Source organism: Microcebus murinus, chromosome 19, assembly GCF_040939455.1.
Source record: "Microcebus murinus isolate Inina chromosome 19, M.murinus_Inina_mat1.0, whole genome shotgun sequence".
Taxonomy (NCBI): domain Eukaryota; kingdom Metazoa; phylum Chordata; class Mammalia; order Primates; family Cheirogaleidae; genus Microcebus; species Microcebus murinus.
In genome coordinates, this window is record NC_134122.1 from 21,348,370 (window position 1) to 21,367,522 (window position 19,153).

At 52.0% G+C, this 19,153-nt stretch overlaps 1 protein-coding gene across 3 annotated transcripts in view; it reads right to left on the reverse strand.

Annotated features, from left to right (window-relative positions):
* Positions 1–14,803, reverse strand: part of PRKAR1B (protein kinase cAMP-dependent type I regulatory subunit beta) — a 133,207-nt gene extending 118,404 nt beyond the window's left edge. The window contains exons 1-2 of one of the 3 annotated variants that reach the window (XM_012759094.2): positions 14,698–14,803; positions 13,557–13,755 (exon numbers count right to left, since the gene is read on the reverse strand). In XM_012759094.2, the coding sequence (XP_012614548.1) occupies positions 13,557–13,733 (177 nt within the window). In that variant the 5' untranslated portion in view covers positions 13,734–13,755; positions 14,698–14,803. Of the gene's footprint in view, positions 1–481; positions 792–13,556; positions 13,756–13,977; positions 14,200–14,697 lie in introns of those variants that run through there. The other 2 variants (XM_012759093.3, XM_075995219.1) reach the window with 2 other exon arrangements.
* Between the last annotated feature and the right edge of the window lie 4,350 nt (positions 14,804–19,153).

Consider the following 19,153-nt stretch of genomic DNA (forward strand, 5'->3'; position numbering starts at 1 on the left):
GAGCTGGGGCTGGGGTAGACCTTCAGCTTCCTTCATTCTGTGACATTAACACAACACAAATAAGTTGAAAGGAACGATGATGTCACAATTTAAATAAAGCGTTTGTTTGCTACCTTGTAGACATAAACAGCACTGAAACCACCTACACAGATCGCAAATCCCAGAAATGACGCTCCCAGGTGCTGTGCCCCCGGCGGGCGGACAGGGCTCCGAGGAGTGGACAGGTGTTTATCAGGCACCCCGAGGTCTCGTGCCCGAGAGGCGAAATAAGCATGTGGCAGGCCCGTTTGCAAGCTCAGAGCTGACGGCTGATATTCTTCCTCTGGAAAATAATGACATTCCAAACCCCCTGCTCTGCCAGCCTGGGCACAGGCCGGCAGGTGTGACAGACAGTGAACCAGCACACCCCTGGGACGGAGACCCAGCCGCGGCCACCAGACACCACCCAGGACAGGAGAATGAAGAAAGAGCTGAGCATTACCCCCCAATCCATTTCCACATGTCCTCCGACCTACACACGGTCTTTAGAAACGGCCCAAAGTAGGACATAAGCTCCGTCGAGTGCTAGAAGGCAGATGGGCCTCCTTCCTGGTCTCCGAGGAGCCCCAGGAAGCCCAGTGTGGGGTGCACTTTCCACTGTCAGGTGACTTTCTCATCAACAGAGCCTGGGGGGCTCCAGGGGCTGCTCGGCCTGAACAAGGAGGGGACGCAGGCACCAGTGGCCACCAATCTCTCTCGGGAGGGCGCGTCCACGGAACTCTCTGCCATGTAAACACTGCGCCACTCTTCTGTTGCCATGACAACAGGCTGTCTCATAATCTCTGAGAATGGCATGAACACCTCCCCCCCTTGAGCCACGAGTCACTTTTTACCTTGCTCCCCATTTTCAATTACCGGGAGACAGAAATCGACAGTGACACGCTGGAAACATGTTCATGTACATCTATGTCACCTTATTCAAAGTTCGGGACCCGCCTTTATGGAAATCATCACATACATGTGTTGTCCCCCGCTCCCAGATAAACCCTCGGGGGCCTTGGTTTTTAGAAATGATTAAAAATAACGGCTGTGACAGAGGTACAGAGGAGTCAGTGGGAACTTGAAACCAGGCTCGAGAGAGTCGAGTTGAGCACAGCCTCGTGGTGGCGTGAAGTGCTTGCAGGAGCAGAGACCACAGGCAAGATTGCTCCTGCAACCAAGAGTGATTTTTTAGGCCTCAATGTCGCACTGGAAGAGCTGGGCGGAGGGAACAGCAGCCAGAGGCTGACACGGGGGTGACAGGGGCTTAGCTAGAGCCCTGGGGTGGGGGGCGCAGCTTCTCGGACTGGTTCCAGGTGTCCTACAGAACGGGGGAGGCCGGGAGAAGCCCGTTTGGCCCGGTGGATGAGTGGGATTCTTTTTCTTTTTATCTATCTATACACACACATATATAGTATTTCAGAATATTATGGGGGTACAAATGTTTAGGTTACATATATTATTGCTTTTGAGATAAAATTAACATGACATAAAATTAACAATTACCAATATTTTTTTTGAGACAGAGTCACATTCTTTTGCCCAGGCTAGAGTGCCGTGGCATCAGTCTAGTTTACAGCAACCTCAAACTCCTGGGCTCAAGTGATCCTCCTGCCTCAGCCTCCCAAGTAGCTGGGACTATAGGCATGTGCCACCTTGCTTGTCTAATTTTTCTATATAATTTTAGTTATCTAGCTAATTTCTATTTTTTTTAGTACTTTTTTTAGTATTTTTTCTATTTTTTTCTATTTTTTTTTTTTTTTTTGCTTGCTCTTGCTCAGGCTGGGCTTGAACTCCTCGACCTCCCAGAGTGCTAGGATTACAGGTGTGAGCCACTGCACCTGGCCAACAATTACCGATTTTAAAGTGCACAATCCAGTGGCGTTTAGCATGTTCACAGCGTTGTGCAATCACCACCTCTATCCACATCCAAGACATTTCCATCACCCAAAAGGAGACCCTGTACCACGTGGCAGCCCCTGGCAGCTCCCGTCTCCACAGTTTACCTACCCAGCTGCTCCACACGGAAACGTGCAACTTGCGCTTTTGTGTCTGGCTTCTCCACTCATCGGGACATTTCCAAGGCCCACCCATGCCGCAACACATACCGAGGCCCACCTAAGCCCCGTGTCAAATCACGTAAACTGTCATGGCCACAAACTACCACGAAACTACCCGGTCACTCCGTGGCAGAGGTGGTCAGAGGTCGGAGGGCAGCCGATCCCTGTGACCTCGGCCCTCGCTCGCACTGGGTAAGCGTCAGTAGGGCCTCCTACCACGCCGGGACGTGAGCGGCGCCACCTGTCGGGAGCACAGATCGGGAGCACAGACATAAACGGTTCCAGGGGAGATGGGCAGTACCACAAGACCCTTCCTATCAGTCAGCAGCTAAAGGACTTGTGTCCAAAGGAAGCTCCTCGGTCAGCAGCTCCTGCCGACGTGGATTTAGAGGGAGCAGCTCTGCAGTGTCTAGAACTCCCTGGCGCTGAGAGATCCGAGCGGTGCACGGCTCTTCACGGACGAGAGACGGCCCAGGCCCCAGGGCTCGGGGAGGTCCCACGGCGCCCCGCGTGCAGCAACCAGAAGCAGCTTTTCTGCAAGGAGGGCAGTCGGGGTCTCGCTTTCTCAGACGAATGGACATCGCCTGCCTGGCAGGAGAATGACTTTCCACCTCTGGCAGGCAGAGGTCAGATCGGGCAGGAAACAGGTGGCTCAAACAGGACGGCCGTTTCAGGGGCCTCGAGAGGAGGGGTGAGCCCCGGCTCTGCCCCCGCAGATGCCAGGCCGCTATTCCTGGATGGCATCCCTGCCCCCTCCTGCATTCCAGGAAACCACTGATGTTTCAGATCCCTCTTCCCATCTCCTGTTTTGATGTCTGAAGCGGCAGAATGGTCAGGGTCACAGGGTCAGGACGGGCTTCCTAGGCCAAAGGAATCTTCCCAGCAACACTGTGGGAACGGGGCTTCCAGAAAGCTCAGCACTCAGAATTCTCCCCTGAATCGAGTAACATGCCCAGGGATTGCCCCGCCTGCAAACGAGGGACAGAAACACAGACTTCCGCTGGGAAAATAAAACACTTGGTGGGGGTGGACGTTCAGGAGGATTTCTGGGGCTGGGTTTACCCTTCGAAGAGAAGCCCGCACGGACGGATGGGCCCCTCGGTCCCACCCACCCCTCCACTTCCGGCTCTGGAGGACACAGCCGGCCTGACACTGCACACTGGGCCGGCGCCCAAGGAAGGTGGAAAGACACCTCCACAGGATGGTCCAGACATCCACGGGGCCGTCCGCACAGAGCCGGGCAGGCAGGAGCAGTGTTTCTGGACCAGGGAGGAGCCTGTGTGCAGCCCTGAGACGGCTTCTCGGCACTCTGTGAAATCCGAAGTCTAAAGGGCAAGTGGTGGCATTTGAGGACCTGGAGTCTCAGGAGAGGGGCCAGGTGGTGCCAGCCCAGGCCAGGAACCACCAGCCCACCTCTCGGGGTGAATCAAACCACCAACAAAGCAGGGAGACTGAGGCTCACAGAGGGCAGAGGAGGTGTTCAGGGTACCCAACCATTTAGCGGCAAGGTTAGGAGAAATGCAGGTCTTCAATCACTTATTGAGCACCTATTATATATCAGGCTTTATACAGAGAATACAATAGAGAAAAAGACATAGTTCTGTGGTGAGGTTTCGATCTCACAGGAAAAACAAAAAAAATAAAAAGTCAGGGCAACAGAAGGACAAGGTGCAAGGGCCGCATGAGCAAGTGGGAGGCCCCTAAACCGCCCCTGGGAAGGAGTCAGGAAGGGCTTCCTGGGGGAGGCGCCTTCTCAGCAGCCCCAGTGCCCAGTGTCTTCCCTGAAGAGCTGAGCCCAGGGGCATTCCCATAATCCTGACACCACCAAGTGCCGGTAAGGATGCAGACCAACAGGAATCTCATTCATCACTGGTAGGAATGCAAAACGGTGCAGCCACTTTGGAAGACAGTTTGATAATTTCTTACAAAGCTAATCACAATCTTATCTATATGATCCAGCAATTGCACTCCTTGGTATTTACTCAGATGATGTGAAAATTCATCTCCATACAAAACCTGCCCATGGAGGTTTACTGTGGCTTTATTCATAATGTGCCAAATTTTGAAAGCGAATAAGATGTCCTTCGATACGTGAATGAATATACAAACTGTAGTATATCTGTGCAATGAAATATTATGCAGTGACAACAAAGAAATGGGTTCCAAGCCAGAAAAATACATGGAGGAACCTCAAATGCATGCATAAGAGAAAGGAGCCAGCTGCAAAGGCTACATACTGTACGATTCCAACTCCAAGACATTCTGAAAAAAGCTAAACTATAGAGACAGTAAAAAGATCAGTGGGTGCCAGGGGTTGGGGAGAGGGAGGAACAGGTAGAGCATGGAGGATTTTTAGGGCAGCAAAGCTCTTCTGTGTGATACTTTAATTGTAGATATGTGTCATTAATCCACAGAACTGTACAATACAAAGACTGAACCCTGATATAAACTGTAGGCTTAGTTAATAATGTTTCATCAGTTGTAACAACATACCACACTGATGCAAGATAGTAATAACAGGGAAACTGTATGCAGGGGTAAGGGGAACCTCTTTCCCCAAGGGAAAAGGGGTATGAGAACACGCTGTATTTTATGCTCAATTTGTTTCTGTTAACCTAAAACTGCTCTAAAAGAAGTAAACTCTATTAATTTTTTTTTAAAAAACAGTACCACTTAGAACAAAGGACAAAATAGGTATAAATCTAACAAAATACGTGAAAGATCTATATGCTAAAAACTATAAAAGTTCTTCTTTCAATGATGAAAAAAATCAAAGACCTAAATGAATGAAGAGATATTTTGTGTTCATGGATCGGATGATTCAATATTATTAAAATGTAAATTCTCCCCCAATGGATTTATATATTCCATACAACCCCAACCAAAATCTCAAGAGGATTTTTTGGTTGATATCAGCAAGCTCATTCTAAAATATACATGGAAAGGCAAAGGAACTGGAATAGCCAAAATAATTTTGAAAAAGAACAAAGTTGAAAGACTCAAACCGCCTGATTTCAATACTCACTCTGGAGGCACAGTAGTCAAGATTCATGATATTTCCAGAAGGACAGACGCATAGATTAATGGAAGAATAACAAGTCCAGAAACAGACCCACACATGTGTGACCCACTGATTCATGACAAAGGCACAAACATAATTCGGTGGAGAGTCCTTAGATACAATCTTAGACACAAAAACACAATCCATTGGCCAGACGCGGTGGCTCACACCTGTAGTCCTTAGCACTCTAGGAGGCCAATGCGTGCAGATCATTTAAGCTCAGGAGTTCCTGACCAGCCTAAGCAAAAGTAAGACCCCGGATCTACTAAAAATAGAAAGAAATTAGCTGGACAACTAAAAATATATAGAAAAAAGTTAGCTGGGCATGGTGGTGCATGCCTGTAGTCCCAGCTACTTGGGAGGCTGAGGCAGGAAGATCGCTTGAGCCCAGAAATTTGAGGTTGCTGTGAGCTAGGCTGACCGCCACTGTACTCTAGCCCAGGCAACAGAGTGAGACTCTGTCTCAGGGAAAAAAAAAAAAAACACAGCCCATTAAAAAATACTGATAAATTGCACTTCATCAAAAACAAAGAATTTTGCTCTGGGAAAGACACTGTTAAGAATTAAAAGAAAGAAAAGCCACAGACTAGGAGAAAATATTTGTAAATCACCTATCTGACAACATATAAAGAATTTCAAACTCAATAGTAAGAAAACAAACATCCTAATAGGAAAAATATATAAAAGACATGAACACAGACACTTCATACAAGAAGATATGCGAATGGCAAATATGCACATGAAAACATACTCAACAACGTTAGCCATTAGGAAATGTAAAACCACTGTAGGTACCACTATATACCTATTAGAATGGCTAAAATGCTTAAAAACTGGCACTATCAAATGCTGCCAATATTGAAGAACAAGTGGAATGCGAGGTGGTACAGACACTCTCAAAGCGGTTTGGCAGTTTCTTCTAGAGGTAAGCTTATATTCAGCACATGACCCAGGAATCTCACCACTAAATATTTATTCAAGTGAAATAAAAACCTACTTCCACTTATAGAAACCTATAAGACGAATATTTATAGCAGCTTTATTTGTAGTTGACAAAACTGGAAAGGATCCCAATGTTCCCAGACTGGGCAAAGGATGAACAAACCGTGATCCATCCACACAACAGAATTCCACCCAGCAATAAAACATAGGGTCTCGTGATACATGAAAAATATGGACAGATCTCAAATGCCTCGTGTTAAGATACAGAAGCTAGATTCACAGGCTGCACACAGTGTGACTCCATGTCCAGTATGTCATGGAAAAGGCAGGCAGATTGATGGAAAATGCATCGGACATCCGCTGGGGATTAAAGGTGGAGGATGGTTTGACTAGAAAGGACAGGAGGGGATGGAGGGGCGGAAATGTTCTGCGGCATTTCTATTGTGGTGATAGTTACAAGACTCTACACATGGGTTGAAATTCACAGACTTATACACCAAAAAGAGTGAATTTTACCATATTTAAATTAAAACATAAATTGTCCAAGGTGAGGGGCGTGGGTTTACTGAGGCTGACATGGAGGTGCACCCCCCAGTTTGCTTCCAGTTTCGACGGGTGGGGGAAGAGAGCAAGATGCAGAGTGTGTCATCCGGTTAAAAAGACGGTGCATCGGTGACCTACGTGCACAAAATTCTCCTGAAAAATACCAAAGAACAAATGCGACAGAGGGGGAAGAGGGGTGGGGTAAGCAGAGAGAGTCTCACTGCGCTTTCACACTGTGCACGCATCACTTTTTCAGTTAAACACACACACAGCGCCCTAATGTTCTATTTAAAAATAAAAACAAGAAAAACAGCCCTTGCGTAAGGAGCTCACAGTTACTGGATTCGGGATTTGAATTAGAGATCATTCTTTCCCTCCTTCTGAAACTTGCTTGGCCCCCTCACCCCGCTTCTCCAAAACCACCGTCACCCACTAACCAGACCACGCCTTGCTGTGCCCGGGGGCCGGGGGGGGGGGGGGCCATGGATCAGCTTTGCAGAGGGCCAGGAATGAGACCACTAGGGCCACAAACCACCAAGACAGCCCTCCTCCACCCTCCTCAGAGGGATTGAGACCCCGTCTCAGGTGGTCAAAGCTCCCAGAGCTCCGGCAGCAGCCAGCATAACGCCTGTGTGCCCTACCCTCTGGTTCTGCTGCCCCATCCTCCACCCCACCCCTTGGCTCCTCCAGTGGCTTGTCCTGGTCCAGCCATCTGAGGGTGCTGGGGCTTGGCACGAGCTGCCCCACTGCGAGACCGCCCTTCCCCGACCCATGAGCGCCTGGCCAGGATGAGGGCCGCCTTCCACCCACTCGAGCCCCATGCCTATGGAATGTTCCTGCCCACCCTTCCCAAGCCAAAGCCAGTCACTGCCCCTTAATGAGTGTCACAGTACATGTACTTCCACGACCGCACTCACCACCGGCTCCTGCCCACGTGTTGAGCGGTGAGTGTCATCCACCCAAGGGCTGGGACCACATCTCTTCCATCGTGGCCTCCCCAGCAGCCACATCAGAACCCAGAGGTGCTGGTAGGATGGATGGCAGAATTCCATTCACGTCTACTTCCCTAGACCTGTGAGAGAGTTCAGTAACCCGATCCATCCGGTTCACACCCCTGTCTGCCACCAGCATGGCCTCTGCAGCCTGGTCACCAGCAGTGACGCTGAACTTCAGGTCGGAGCTGCCAAACTCACACGACAGCCAGGGGAAGCTGCACCCTCCAGGAATGGTTGTCCATGCAGGTCAATGTTCACCTCCACAAAAGCCTCAGAAAAGGTAGCCGGGGCTCTCTCGTCTCTGCTGTGCCCTCTCCTTCCAAAAGTGAGACGTAGTGAGACTTGTGTGTTTCACCAAAGACCAAGGAGTTGGCCCAGACCATCGGTTGCTTGACCAACAGAAAGAGGAAAGCCATGGCTGACCCAGCGTCTAGGAGGAGGCTCCACTCCCCGGGCAGGGAGTAAATGCCAGGCGCAAGATTGAGCCACCAAACTAGCCCCAGAGCCATCATCAGAGGAGAGCTGCTGAGGATTTGGGACAACAGTGACGGTGGCATGTGCCAGGGAAATCATAAATTTGACCCATCCTTTGGGAGCGAACTGACTAGAGGAGTCAAGGGCCTTGGGAATATCCAGACACTGTGCCGGAGTCTGGTCCCTGAGACATCTGCATACATGCTCCTTTTTTTTTTTTTTAAATCAGTTATAGAGCATAAAAGTGTTTTCTGAAGGCAAAGAAACCATGAAAGCCATCAAACACAAACAATGGAAGAAAAATAAAAATTACACACACATCCACACAACGGAATATCTACGGCTGCGGGCCCCAACCCCCTCGGCTGTCGCAGCTGTGCATCACCTGTTGGTCACCTGTGCGTCACCTGCGCGTCACCACCTGAGCTCTGCCCTCCCTCCGCTCTGCCCATAGTCGGTGGAAAAACTGTCTTCCATGAAATTTAGGGACTGGGCCACACAGCAGGGAGTGAGCAGCGGGTGAGCAAAGCTTCATCTGTATTTACAGCCCCCTCATCCCCCAACTCACCCCCAGTCTGTAGAAAAACTGTCTTCATGAAACTGGTCCCAGGTGCCAAAAAGGTTGGGGACTACTGTCTTATGACCATAAGAAGCCATAAAAATGTTAAAAGGATACCCAGAATATGAATGTACTTAATGCTAGTGCATTAATGCTGTGAATTTAGAAATAGTTAAAATGGTATATTTTTTGTTATATATTTTACCACAATAAAAAGAAATGCTACCAAGAAGAAAAAATACAAATAAGCTAAAATTATCCACATAATTTGTGTATATGTATATATAGGAAAGCAAGAAAAATCCCCAGAAAACATAGGGCTGGTAGGTCCAGAGTAGTGGGTGTGCTTTTTACTGGGGCATCTTTGTTAAAATTAATTAAAATTCATTATTAAAATTCATTATTAAAAGGATTGATGACTTAATTATTTTACACACTCTTCTGACAGATCGCATCGTGGTGGGGAGGCTGCAGTGCTGCATTTGGCCAGCAAATAAGGAATATTTTACCTGCTTAAGTCTCCACCATAGAATAACTTGCCCTTCTTAAATGGCCAGAGATGGAGCATTCACTCCACTGGGGGCGGCACACAAAGAGTGGGCCGTCCTGCTGGTCTGTGCAGGAGGCGACACCCTTCCGCGTGCTGTATGGAGGCCGCACGCGCCCCCGCTTATGATACACACTCAGAACTCCTCGCCCAGGCTTCTGCTCTGGCTGGCCCTGGCTGGCCTCAGGGGACAGAGGGGGCCTCAGACAGCACCCCCTCCACTGAGGCTACACCCCACCCAGAAGAGCGCTTCCTCGTGCTGTCACAAACATTCCACAGCCAGCACACGTCAGAAAGTGAGACTCCCATGGAATTCCAGGGCTCTTCTAGGAGCTTTGTGTTTGGGAATCTCAGATCCACATGGGAATGCATTGCAAACTAAGGGACATTCTCCCCAGGGAAATGCACCCACATGTGAAAGCATGCACACAATCTCCAAGAATTCTCAAACTCCCCTCAAAGGCTCCTACCTATCAGCTATTAGAGAAAAAAGAAACAGAAAGAACCTACGATCCTGCCCTGACTGAGACACCACTCTTGTCAGCATTTGGTGTACACCCTCAGACTTTTTCTTTGTGCGTAGACATTGTTGGCATTACTTTTGGCAAAAATGGAATTGTGCCACATATGATATCTTGCAACCTGCCACTTTCAGCTAGCAACGGTTTGCTGTCACAGGCATCCTGAGCAAAACTGCCCCCAAAATACACATGCTAGAGTCCTGACCTCAGGACCTCAGGATGCAGCAACCTGATTTGCAGACAGGGTCTTCACAGGGGTGGTCATTAGGGTGGCCCTCATTCAGCATGGCTGGTATCCCTGTAAACTCGGGGACTTTGGACACAGAGACAGACCGAGGGGACGCCACCGAGGATGAAAGATGCAAGTTGAGGAACACTCGTGCTGCTGGCAACCCCCAGGGGGTTGCTGGGACATGGAACCAATTCTCCCTCCAGCCCCCAGAGGAGCCACCCTGCCAACACCTTGATCTCAGACCTCCAGGAAGAACACATTTCTGTTGGTTAAGCCACCAGTCCGTGGTTCAGTCATCTCTCAACACCCATGGGGCAGGGGTTCCAGGATCCCTGAGGACACCAAGATCCAGGAAGTACCCCTACCTCAGTCCTTGACACCTGCCACAGCCTCCCTGTTGGTCTCCCTGTTTCTCTTCTATGGCTTGGACACCTCCCCACTGGGGTCCCCAGCTGCCTTCCAGAGGTCCCTACATGTGGGCCCACAGAACCCAGAGTTCACACTCATCTGCCCCCAACAAGCTGCCTTCACCTGGGTCCTCCTTGTCTCCCAGGCCAGAAGCCAGGCATCACCCCTGACCTGCAATCCCCCCAAGCCCTTGCCACTGCTAAGCCCTGCCTGCTGGGGCCCTGGTGGCCCTGACCTCACCACCACTGCCCCAAATCCCACAGCTTCTCTATCTCAGCCCCACTGAGACCTGGAGGCCAGAGAACACCTTGTTGTGGGGCTGTCTTGCACATTGCAGGGTGTTTAGCAGCACTCCTGGCTTCTGCCCACTAGGTGACAATGAAATGACAAAACCCACTGCCAAGGTAACAACAAAAAAATGCCTTCAGCCATTGCCAAATGTCCCCAGCTGAGAGTAGTGGCTCTGTCCTCACTCAGCTGCCTCCACTGGAGTCTGGCCTGGACTCCTCCTCAGGCCTCCCTCTGGACCCCTGGCCTCCAGCCCCGCCAACACCTCCTGTCCCATGAGACCGGTCACCTGGCTGGGGGTCACTAGTGAACAAACTCATCAGTAACTCCAGGTCTAACGAAGTTATGGTTTGAGACGGCGAAGGATGTATCATCACCTGCCTGGCTCCCCCTCTTCAACCTGCAGGAGACCAACGCCTCCTGTCCCCACGCCCCAGTTCCTCCCTCACATGCCTAGGACTAGAACCCCTCGCTGGACCTTCTCTGCTAAACAACCGCTTCACAAGTAACCAAGGAAAGATGGATTGAGGTCACATGATCATGTTCACCTATCAGTTGCAGAAAGAAAAAATGTTTTAAATGAAAACATCCAAAGCTGGCTGGGGCGGGTCAACTGACGGTCACATCCCTGCCAGTGGGACGTACACTGATGCCACATTCCAGAAAGCTCTTGGATAATGAGTTACTTTCACCCAGTAATTCCATTTCTGAAAGGCCATCCTAAACAAGCAATACTACATACAGAAAAAAAATCTATGGACAAATATGTTAATAAGGCATAATTTTCAATGTTAAAAAAATGGAAACAACTCAATTGTCCACACGAGGGAAAGGTTGAGAAAACTTTAGTGTCCTTCTCAACAGAAGAGTATGCAGTCACTTAAAATGAGGTCTATGAATTGATGGGCACTTGGGTTGTTTCCACAGCTTTGCAATTGTGAATTGCGTGGATTAATAAAATGTGGTATATGTATACCATGGAGTACTACTCAGCTTTAAGAAACAATGGTGAGATAGCACCGCTTGTATATTCGTGGATAGAGCTGGAACCCATTCTACTAAGTAAAGTATCTCAAGAATGGAAAAACAAACACCACATGTACTCACCAGCAAATTGGTATTAACGGATCAACACCTAAGTGGACATATAGGAGTAACATTTATCGGGTGTCAGGAGGGTAGGAGGGGAGTGGAGGGGATGGGTATATACCACCACAACGAGTAAGATGTGCAACGTTTGGGGGATGGACACACTTGAAGCTCTTACTCAAGGGGGGAGGGGAGCATGGGCAATATATGTAACCTTAACACTTGTACCCCCATAATATGCTAAAATAAAAATAAAATAAAATCAGTTTCTTCTGCCAAAAAAAATTAAAAAATAAAATAAAATGAGGTCTATGAAGAGTATATAATAAATGAAAAATACAAAGTATAAAACTGCATCTATAATATGACTAAATCTATGTTTTTAAAAAATACAACATCTAAGGAGGAAATGAGTGGACAGGACTGCAGGGCATTTTTTTCTCTCTTCTTTCCACCTCTGAACTTTTCAAATTTTCTTGAAAGGCATACATGACTTTAAAATGTTTGTTAAAGGATTGTTTGGGGTATTTTTTTTTGTTTGTTTTTTGGGGGTTTTTTTTGAGACACAGTCTCACTCTGTTGTCCAGGCTAGAGTGCCGTGGCATCAGTCTAGCTCACAGTAACCTCAAACTCCTGGGCTCAAGCGATCCTCCTGCCTTAGCCTCCCAGGTAGCTGGGACTACAGGCACACGCTACCGTGCCCAGCTAATTTTTTCTATTTTTAGTTGTTTGGCTAATTTCTTTCTATTTATAATAGAGACAGGGTCTCACTCTTGCTCAGATTGGTCTCGAACTCCTGAGCTCAAGCAATCCTCCCGCCTCAGCTTCCCAGAGTGCTAGGATTACAGGCGTGAGCCACCGCACCCGGCCTAAAGGATTGTGTTAAAGGGAAGAAATAAATACATTCCCTGGGTTAGGGCTATGTGATCCCAGCAGACTCCTGTCAAAAGCATGAACACCACTGGATGGGCACCCCTGGCTCGCAGGTGCTTAAAGGAAACCTTAGCCTAAACTGGGCTTCCCTTGGCCCTACTCAGTCCCCGTGGGAGACTGAGACAGGGACAGTTAAGTTGTGATAAATGGACCAAGAGGAGAAACCTTAGATGGTCCCAGAGAGAGTTTAGGGTAGGGAGCCAGAATAAATACCATAGGGGCCAGCCCTCAGGGTGGGGGGAATGCAGGGTGGGTGTCGGGCAGCTCACGTCCCCACCTCCTACTCCCCAGCCACACCCTTCTAGGGGAAGAACCCAGATGCAGGAGGCCAGAGGGGGTGGCAGGCAGCACTCACAGAGGGATGAGCTATGGGGGTCCCTCCCCAAGACACAGTCAGGCAGGCCTGCAATTCCCCCCACCCAAGTCCGAGGGGCATTTTCCTCTACCAATGGTTGCAAAGTCTCAGAGACTCGGATCTGCACATACTCTGACCTCAAATGTCCCACACCACCCTAGAGATCTGTTATCCCAAGTGCCGATCGACCTGGTCCCTACCTCTGTGCTCTCAGTTGGGAGCTGTCAGAGAAGCTACCATTTAACAGCCAGGCCTAGAAACCTGATGCCTCCCACAAGACTCCTGAAGGCCCTGAACCCTCTGGAAGAAGACAGGGCAATTCCACAGTGTGGAAGATCGTGCCAGGAGGTGAGTCCTGGAGATCCAACGAGGCAGGGGCAGCCCCAGTCAGCTCCTCTCCCTTCTCTTCTGGAAAGATCTGCAGCACAGCATCCCCTCGGGCACCCAACCTTCTTCTGGAGAATGGAACACAGTAGGGAGGCTTCACAGGACACCTGCTAAGGGACACCCCCAGCAGGGGAAGCCACTGACCTTCTCCAGCTTCTCAAAGTGCTCCCGGAGGAACTTCATGGGGCGGTCGGGCTTACAGATGCAGAGATGCATGATGCAGTCTTTGAGCACCTGCTGGATGCAGTGCTTCTGAACATACAGCTCACACGCCATCACACTCTCCTCATCTTCTGAGGGCCCACAGGGTGGAGAGGCCATGGTGGAGGTGTCTTCTTCTTCCCTGTTGAGGAAAACCCAAATCACCTTGGGACGGGCTGGGGGAGCTGAGGCTGCTCCTTCAGCTTCATAAATATGCACGTGGCGTAGAATAAGGTTTATGGTTTGTGCTCATATCCAATGAATAGGGCCACATAGCAACAGCAGTTTATTTTGCATTTGTCGAAGATCTTTCATTTTGCGGGGCCAGGTGAACTGTTAAATACCACCGCCCCAACGGCCTTACCTCCACTCAGGTTCCTCAGAAGGCAGGGCGTCCTCAGGAGGGAGAGGGTCCGGGCCAGACCCCCAGATCCCTGACTCGGGAGACATGGTGGGAAAGGGGCTTTCCCCCAGAGTGCTACTGGGTCGTGCTTTTATCCCCCCTTTTTAGGGACACTTGTGTGAAATGTAGATGTTGTCACCAGAGCCCCAGCTGGAGGAACCCCCACGGGCGCTGGGGGGTGAGGGGCAGGAGAGGGGCTGCTGTTAGGGGAGGGGGCAGGGGCGGGGTGGGGCTGCTTTACAGGAAAAGAGGGGAAAAAAGGAAAACAACGGAAACCTCCTCACGAATGGAACATGGAGAACAATGAGGTGGCGCGTTCTCAGCGCCGCGGGAGCGGAGTCACAATGCCCAGGCCCGGGAGGACGCCCCCGCCCCAGACCTCGCGCCTCGGCGCTGGCCTCTGCGCCCGGGGACCCTCCCCGGCCTTGACAGGGGCGCCAGGGTTTGCGGGGAGCAGGGAGACCCTCTCTGGCCTTGACTGGGGCGCCAGGGTTTGCGGGAGACGGGCGGGGACCCTCCCCGGGCCGGTGGACGCCAGCGGTTCCACCTCGGACGCCTTGCCCTAAGGGGTCCGAGCACCTCCCAATCGCCCGCGTTCCTGGTGGGCCTCCCAGGCCCCCGCGAGGCCCAGCTCGGGACAGGGCCGGGGTCCCGGCGCAGACCCCACCCCAGACCGCGTACCTGGATGCGCGGCGCCCGAGACCCGGAGGCGGCTGCGCGGGGACGCGGGGACGCGGGAACGCGGGGACGGCGGGCGAGCCGAGCCGGGTCCCCGCACTGCAGCGGCGCCGCCCTCCGCGCCCGCCCCCGCGCCGCAGGCCCGCAGGCTGCACCCCCCAGTCGACCTCTGGCACCCGGCCTGTCCCCCATCTCCCCACCGACCGACTTCCCCCGCCCCTAACCGCAGCCTTCTCCCCAGCCCCCTCCCCCGCCCTCTGCTGAGCCTCCCCACCCCCACCCTGGGCCTGGACAGGGCCCACAGATTGATTGTAGGGCAGCATGGCTAGGACCACCCCACCGCCCCTCACCCCCACTCACACCTCCACTCAGACCTTGCTATCACCCACCCTGGCTATGGCTAGGGCGCTCCCCTGCACCCCCAATATGCTCTGTCTGAACTGGGGGTTGGCATCCATGTGTCTACACCACACATGCTCCAGCAAGCACACCATTCTCTGGGGTCTCTCTGACTCAAGGTCCAGAAGGGGGTGGCCAGGTGAGCCCAGGCCACCCCGTGAATCAGCCCATTTCCTTTCCTTGGTTAAGGGCACCCACTTCACCTGGATGCCCCAGTGGGAAACCGTAGGGCTAAATTATTTCCTGCCAGCCCTGGGTGTCCCCTCCCTGGGACTTCCTAATCCACTAACGCAAGCCTGCAGGCAGGAGAATGACTTCAGCTCCCTTTCCTAGAGGGTCTGGGTACCAGGAGAGGATGGGGGGCTCATGCCATGAAGGAGAGAACATCTGCTGCCCTGTCTCCAGTCACCTGTCCACACTTCTCTGTCCTAATCGTCTGTCCACACTCACCTGTCAGCTTCCCTGTTCCATGCTCACCTGTCCCCCAGTCACCTATTCATACTCACCTGTCCCCTCCCAACCTGTTCCTCCACTCACCTTCTCATGCTAACCTATTCACCCACTCACACATCCACACATACCCAGCCACATTCACCTGTCTTCTCTGTACAGCTTCCCTGTCCTGTGCTCACCTGTCCACACTTAACTACTTGTCACCCATTCACCTGTCCACACTCACCTGTTCACCAAGATGCTCCATAGGCCACCAGCCCCGCCCAGCATGTTCCCCCACAGAGCTGACATTGCCGAGGTCCTTCCTGCCAGGCTGAAGGTAAATTGAACAGGCCCAACAAGAAACCCCCCTACTTCCCCACGCCCCACCTTAGCGTGCCTCTTGACCCTGCCCATGCCATGCGCAGACGAATGCTTGTTCTGGACCTTTTTCAGGAATTTGAGTCCAGTTTCCCCTGAACCAACATGTCCATCCCACAACCAATGGACCCTTTGGCGGTCTCTCTGTTGGCCCTGCCTGGAACTACTGCAGACCCTCCTCTTTCTCCTCCAGTTACTCTGGCTTCTCCAGGGTGGCCTAGTGACAAGGGTAACAGAAAAAGGCCAGTGGTCTGGCTGGTGGTGGTCTGGCTTTGGGGGCAGCCACTCCAAGGCTGGCTTTTCTCTCATGGGACCCTCCTGGGCCTCCCCTGGGAAGAGACAGGGGGGAGGGGACCCTTTCCAGCTGACCTTGCAGGACAGCCCTCCAACCCTGAGGCACCCCCACACACAGCCCTCGCTCTGCTGGGATGCAGCAGAGAGTCCCCTTGGACCGTGTCCTTGTGAGACAAGGGCCCCCCAGGTCCAGGGCTGGCTGTCAGCAGGTGCTCCCAGCTCCCCCTCATTCAGTTGTGGCTTCTGCTGAGACCCTCCTCTACCCACCACCATGATGCACCTCCTGCTGATCTCTCATCTTCAGACTTTCAGGCCACTAAGGTCCCTATTTCAGTGGTCCCCAACCCCAGGGGCCACCAGCCAGTGCCTCCTAAGAGCTTTCCCCCCAGTCCTGCTCTTATAGCAGTACAAGGCAGGGCCCCCATTGCCCAGCCTGTGGATGGGCCACTCTCTGGCTGCCCCCTGACTGACTTGAGCCAAGGGCAGACCCTCCCAAATATCCTGCTCACTGCTCAGTCCCAGAGGGCAAAATCAGCCCACAGAAACAGGCAGAGAATTACAGAGACACGGAGCTAGGGCCATGGTTGAACCATACCCGGAGCTCAGCCTGCAGCTGGACTTTCCAACTATGATAACCCACAAGTACCTTTTATTTTCCCCCAAAGAAATGACTTTACATAGACAAAGAAAGAGCAGAGACCTCTCTGGCACTGCCAGTCAGCAGGCCCCCTCCAGCCTGCACCATTTACAAATGGTGATGAGTCCTGATGAGTAGTGAGGCCTGAGCCCTGGCAGCCTCCATGCGCAGTGTCTGAGTTGGCCAGAACAGAAAGTTGCTCAGGAGAAAGAAAAGCCTGAAGTCCTGGGTTGCCCACAAGTTCCTTTTATTGCCCAAGCCGGTTGGCTTATTGCTTCTTGTTGATAGCAACTGAGAACATCCAAGGGGACACACCGCCAATCTGACCCACACAGCCCTCCTCAGCAAGACCCCTCCAGCAAGGCCCCAGGTCAGACAGAGAGGGGTATGGTAAGCTTGGTCATCAAACTGTGTAGACCACCAACAGTAGGCCACCACCCTGCTAGGAGGTGACACATTCTGGCTTTGATATGGTGTCTGAGCAGCTACTTCCTTCTGAAATACGCAGCTGGTGACTGCCTATCTGTTCAAAACCCCAGTAAATTGCCTGCCTGAGAATGAGTGAGGAGGACCTTTCCTCGTGCCCGGGCCCTTCCTTCCCCGGCAGAGGTATTTACACGTCCCAGCTCTGTAAGTCACTTCACCCTGGACCTGACTGCAGGACTCATCCGGTGACAGATGTGCGCACAGTGACCAAGCCTTGCAACAATCCAACCTCAAAGCCACACTGTCTCCCCAGTCACCCCTGGTCCCCAAACTCTGCTTTGCCAACTCCTTATCCTTTAAGATTCGGCTGAAATGTCACTTCTGCAGGAAGTTCCCTAAGGCACCCCCCACAGCCTCTGAAGGGCCCCAGGGTCCCCCGTAAGTCTGGGTCATCACAGTGCAAGTGAGTAGTTCTGTGGAAGGCCCTGGCTTCCTTTCTGCCTCCCTGCTATGTTGAGAGCGCCATGTGTGAGCGGATAGCATTTGCCCTATTTATTCATTCTGCATGGCAAAGAGACAAACACGGATATTTTCTAGGGTACAGAAAGGGCAAAAAGGATTATTGGTTAAGCCGCTCTGTCCTCTGGAGAGGATGCAGAGTATCGTGGCTTGAGGTGGGCTCTGCAGGTGGACTTCCCGGTGTGGACCGGGAGTTTGCCCCACGCAGCTGTGGTCACCCAGGCAGCATTCGGAAGCTCCCTGAGCTGGAGCATGGAGGAGATGCTGTGCGTGCCAACGGCCACTGGGAGAGGCCATTAAATCCTTAGATCTCAGTGGGTAATGTGAGGAACTGAGGGGGCGAGAGGCTGAGCATGAGCACAAGGCACACAGAGGAGCTCTGTAGCTGAGAACAGTAACCAAGTCCTCTCCTCAGGGGTGACCTGAGTCCAGGGGTGACCTGAGTGGATACCTTCCTGCCCTGCTGGGATGCAGAAGGTGCAGCTGCAGAGCAGGGGGACAGAGGGCTGAGGATGGAAGCACACAGGTGGGAGGCAGGAGAGAGAGATGGTTCTGAGCAATCTGGCACCAGCATGGGGCTTCTGGGGCTTCTGCAAGGGACATGCCTCCGTTAGAGGTTGCCCCGAGGGGAGGGAGCAGGACTTTGTAGGAATAGTGTTCTCTAATATTTAAGGTTTAAATTGCTCATGGTGCAGGTCTGGGATCCAAAATTTCACACAAAATTTCCCCACGGAATTTCTAGGAAGTCTGCTCTGCACGGGACTCCCTGGCGTGGTGGACAGATGCTACAATGGCCACGGGCTCCCTACCTCTTTCCCCACGTCCCAGCACTCACAACTGTGGGGTCCTCTCCCCTTCAGTGTGGAGAGGACCTGAGACCTGCCCCTCTCCACGCAGCACAGCCAAGGTGGTGGTGACCACCACACACGCTCTCTGTGGCTGCGTTGCATTGTTGGCCTTGCTGGGGCCTGTCTCCCCCGCCAGGCTTGAAGAAGCCGCCGTGTGAGCCGCTGTGGGAGGACCCCACAGCCGTGAGCCAGGGGCAGCCTCCAGCCTCCGGCCTGGGAGGAAGTGAACACTGCAAACAACCACATGCACCTGAGAGTAGGCCCTTCCCTGCTCACGCCGCAGGTGAACACCCAGGCCTGGCACCCATGTTAGCTTTCAGAGCCATGCCTGGACTCCCAGCCCACAGAGACCGTCAGGTAGTAAGTGTGTGTTGTCCTCAGTCACCAAGTCTGTGGTAATTTGCTATGGAGCAATAGATAACGAATGCAAGGGGGAAATCAAGGAAAAGCAGCCCAGTTTTATGTCTGGGTTGGTGCAAGGCAAGAAGAAAACAGCTGCAGGAGAAAGCAGAAGATATTGAGC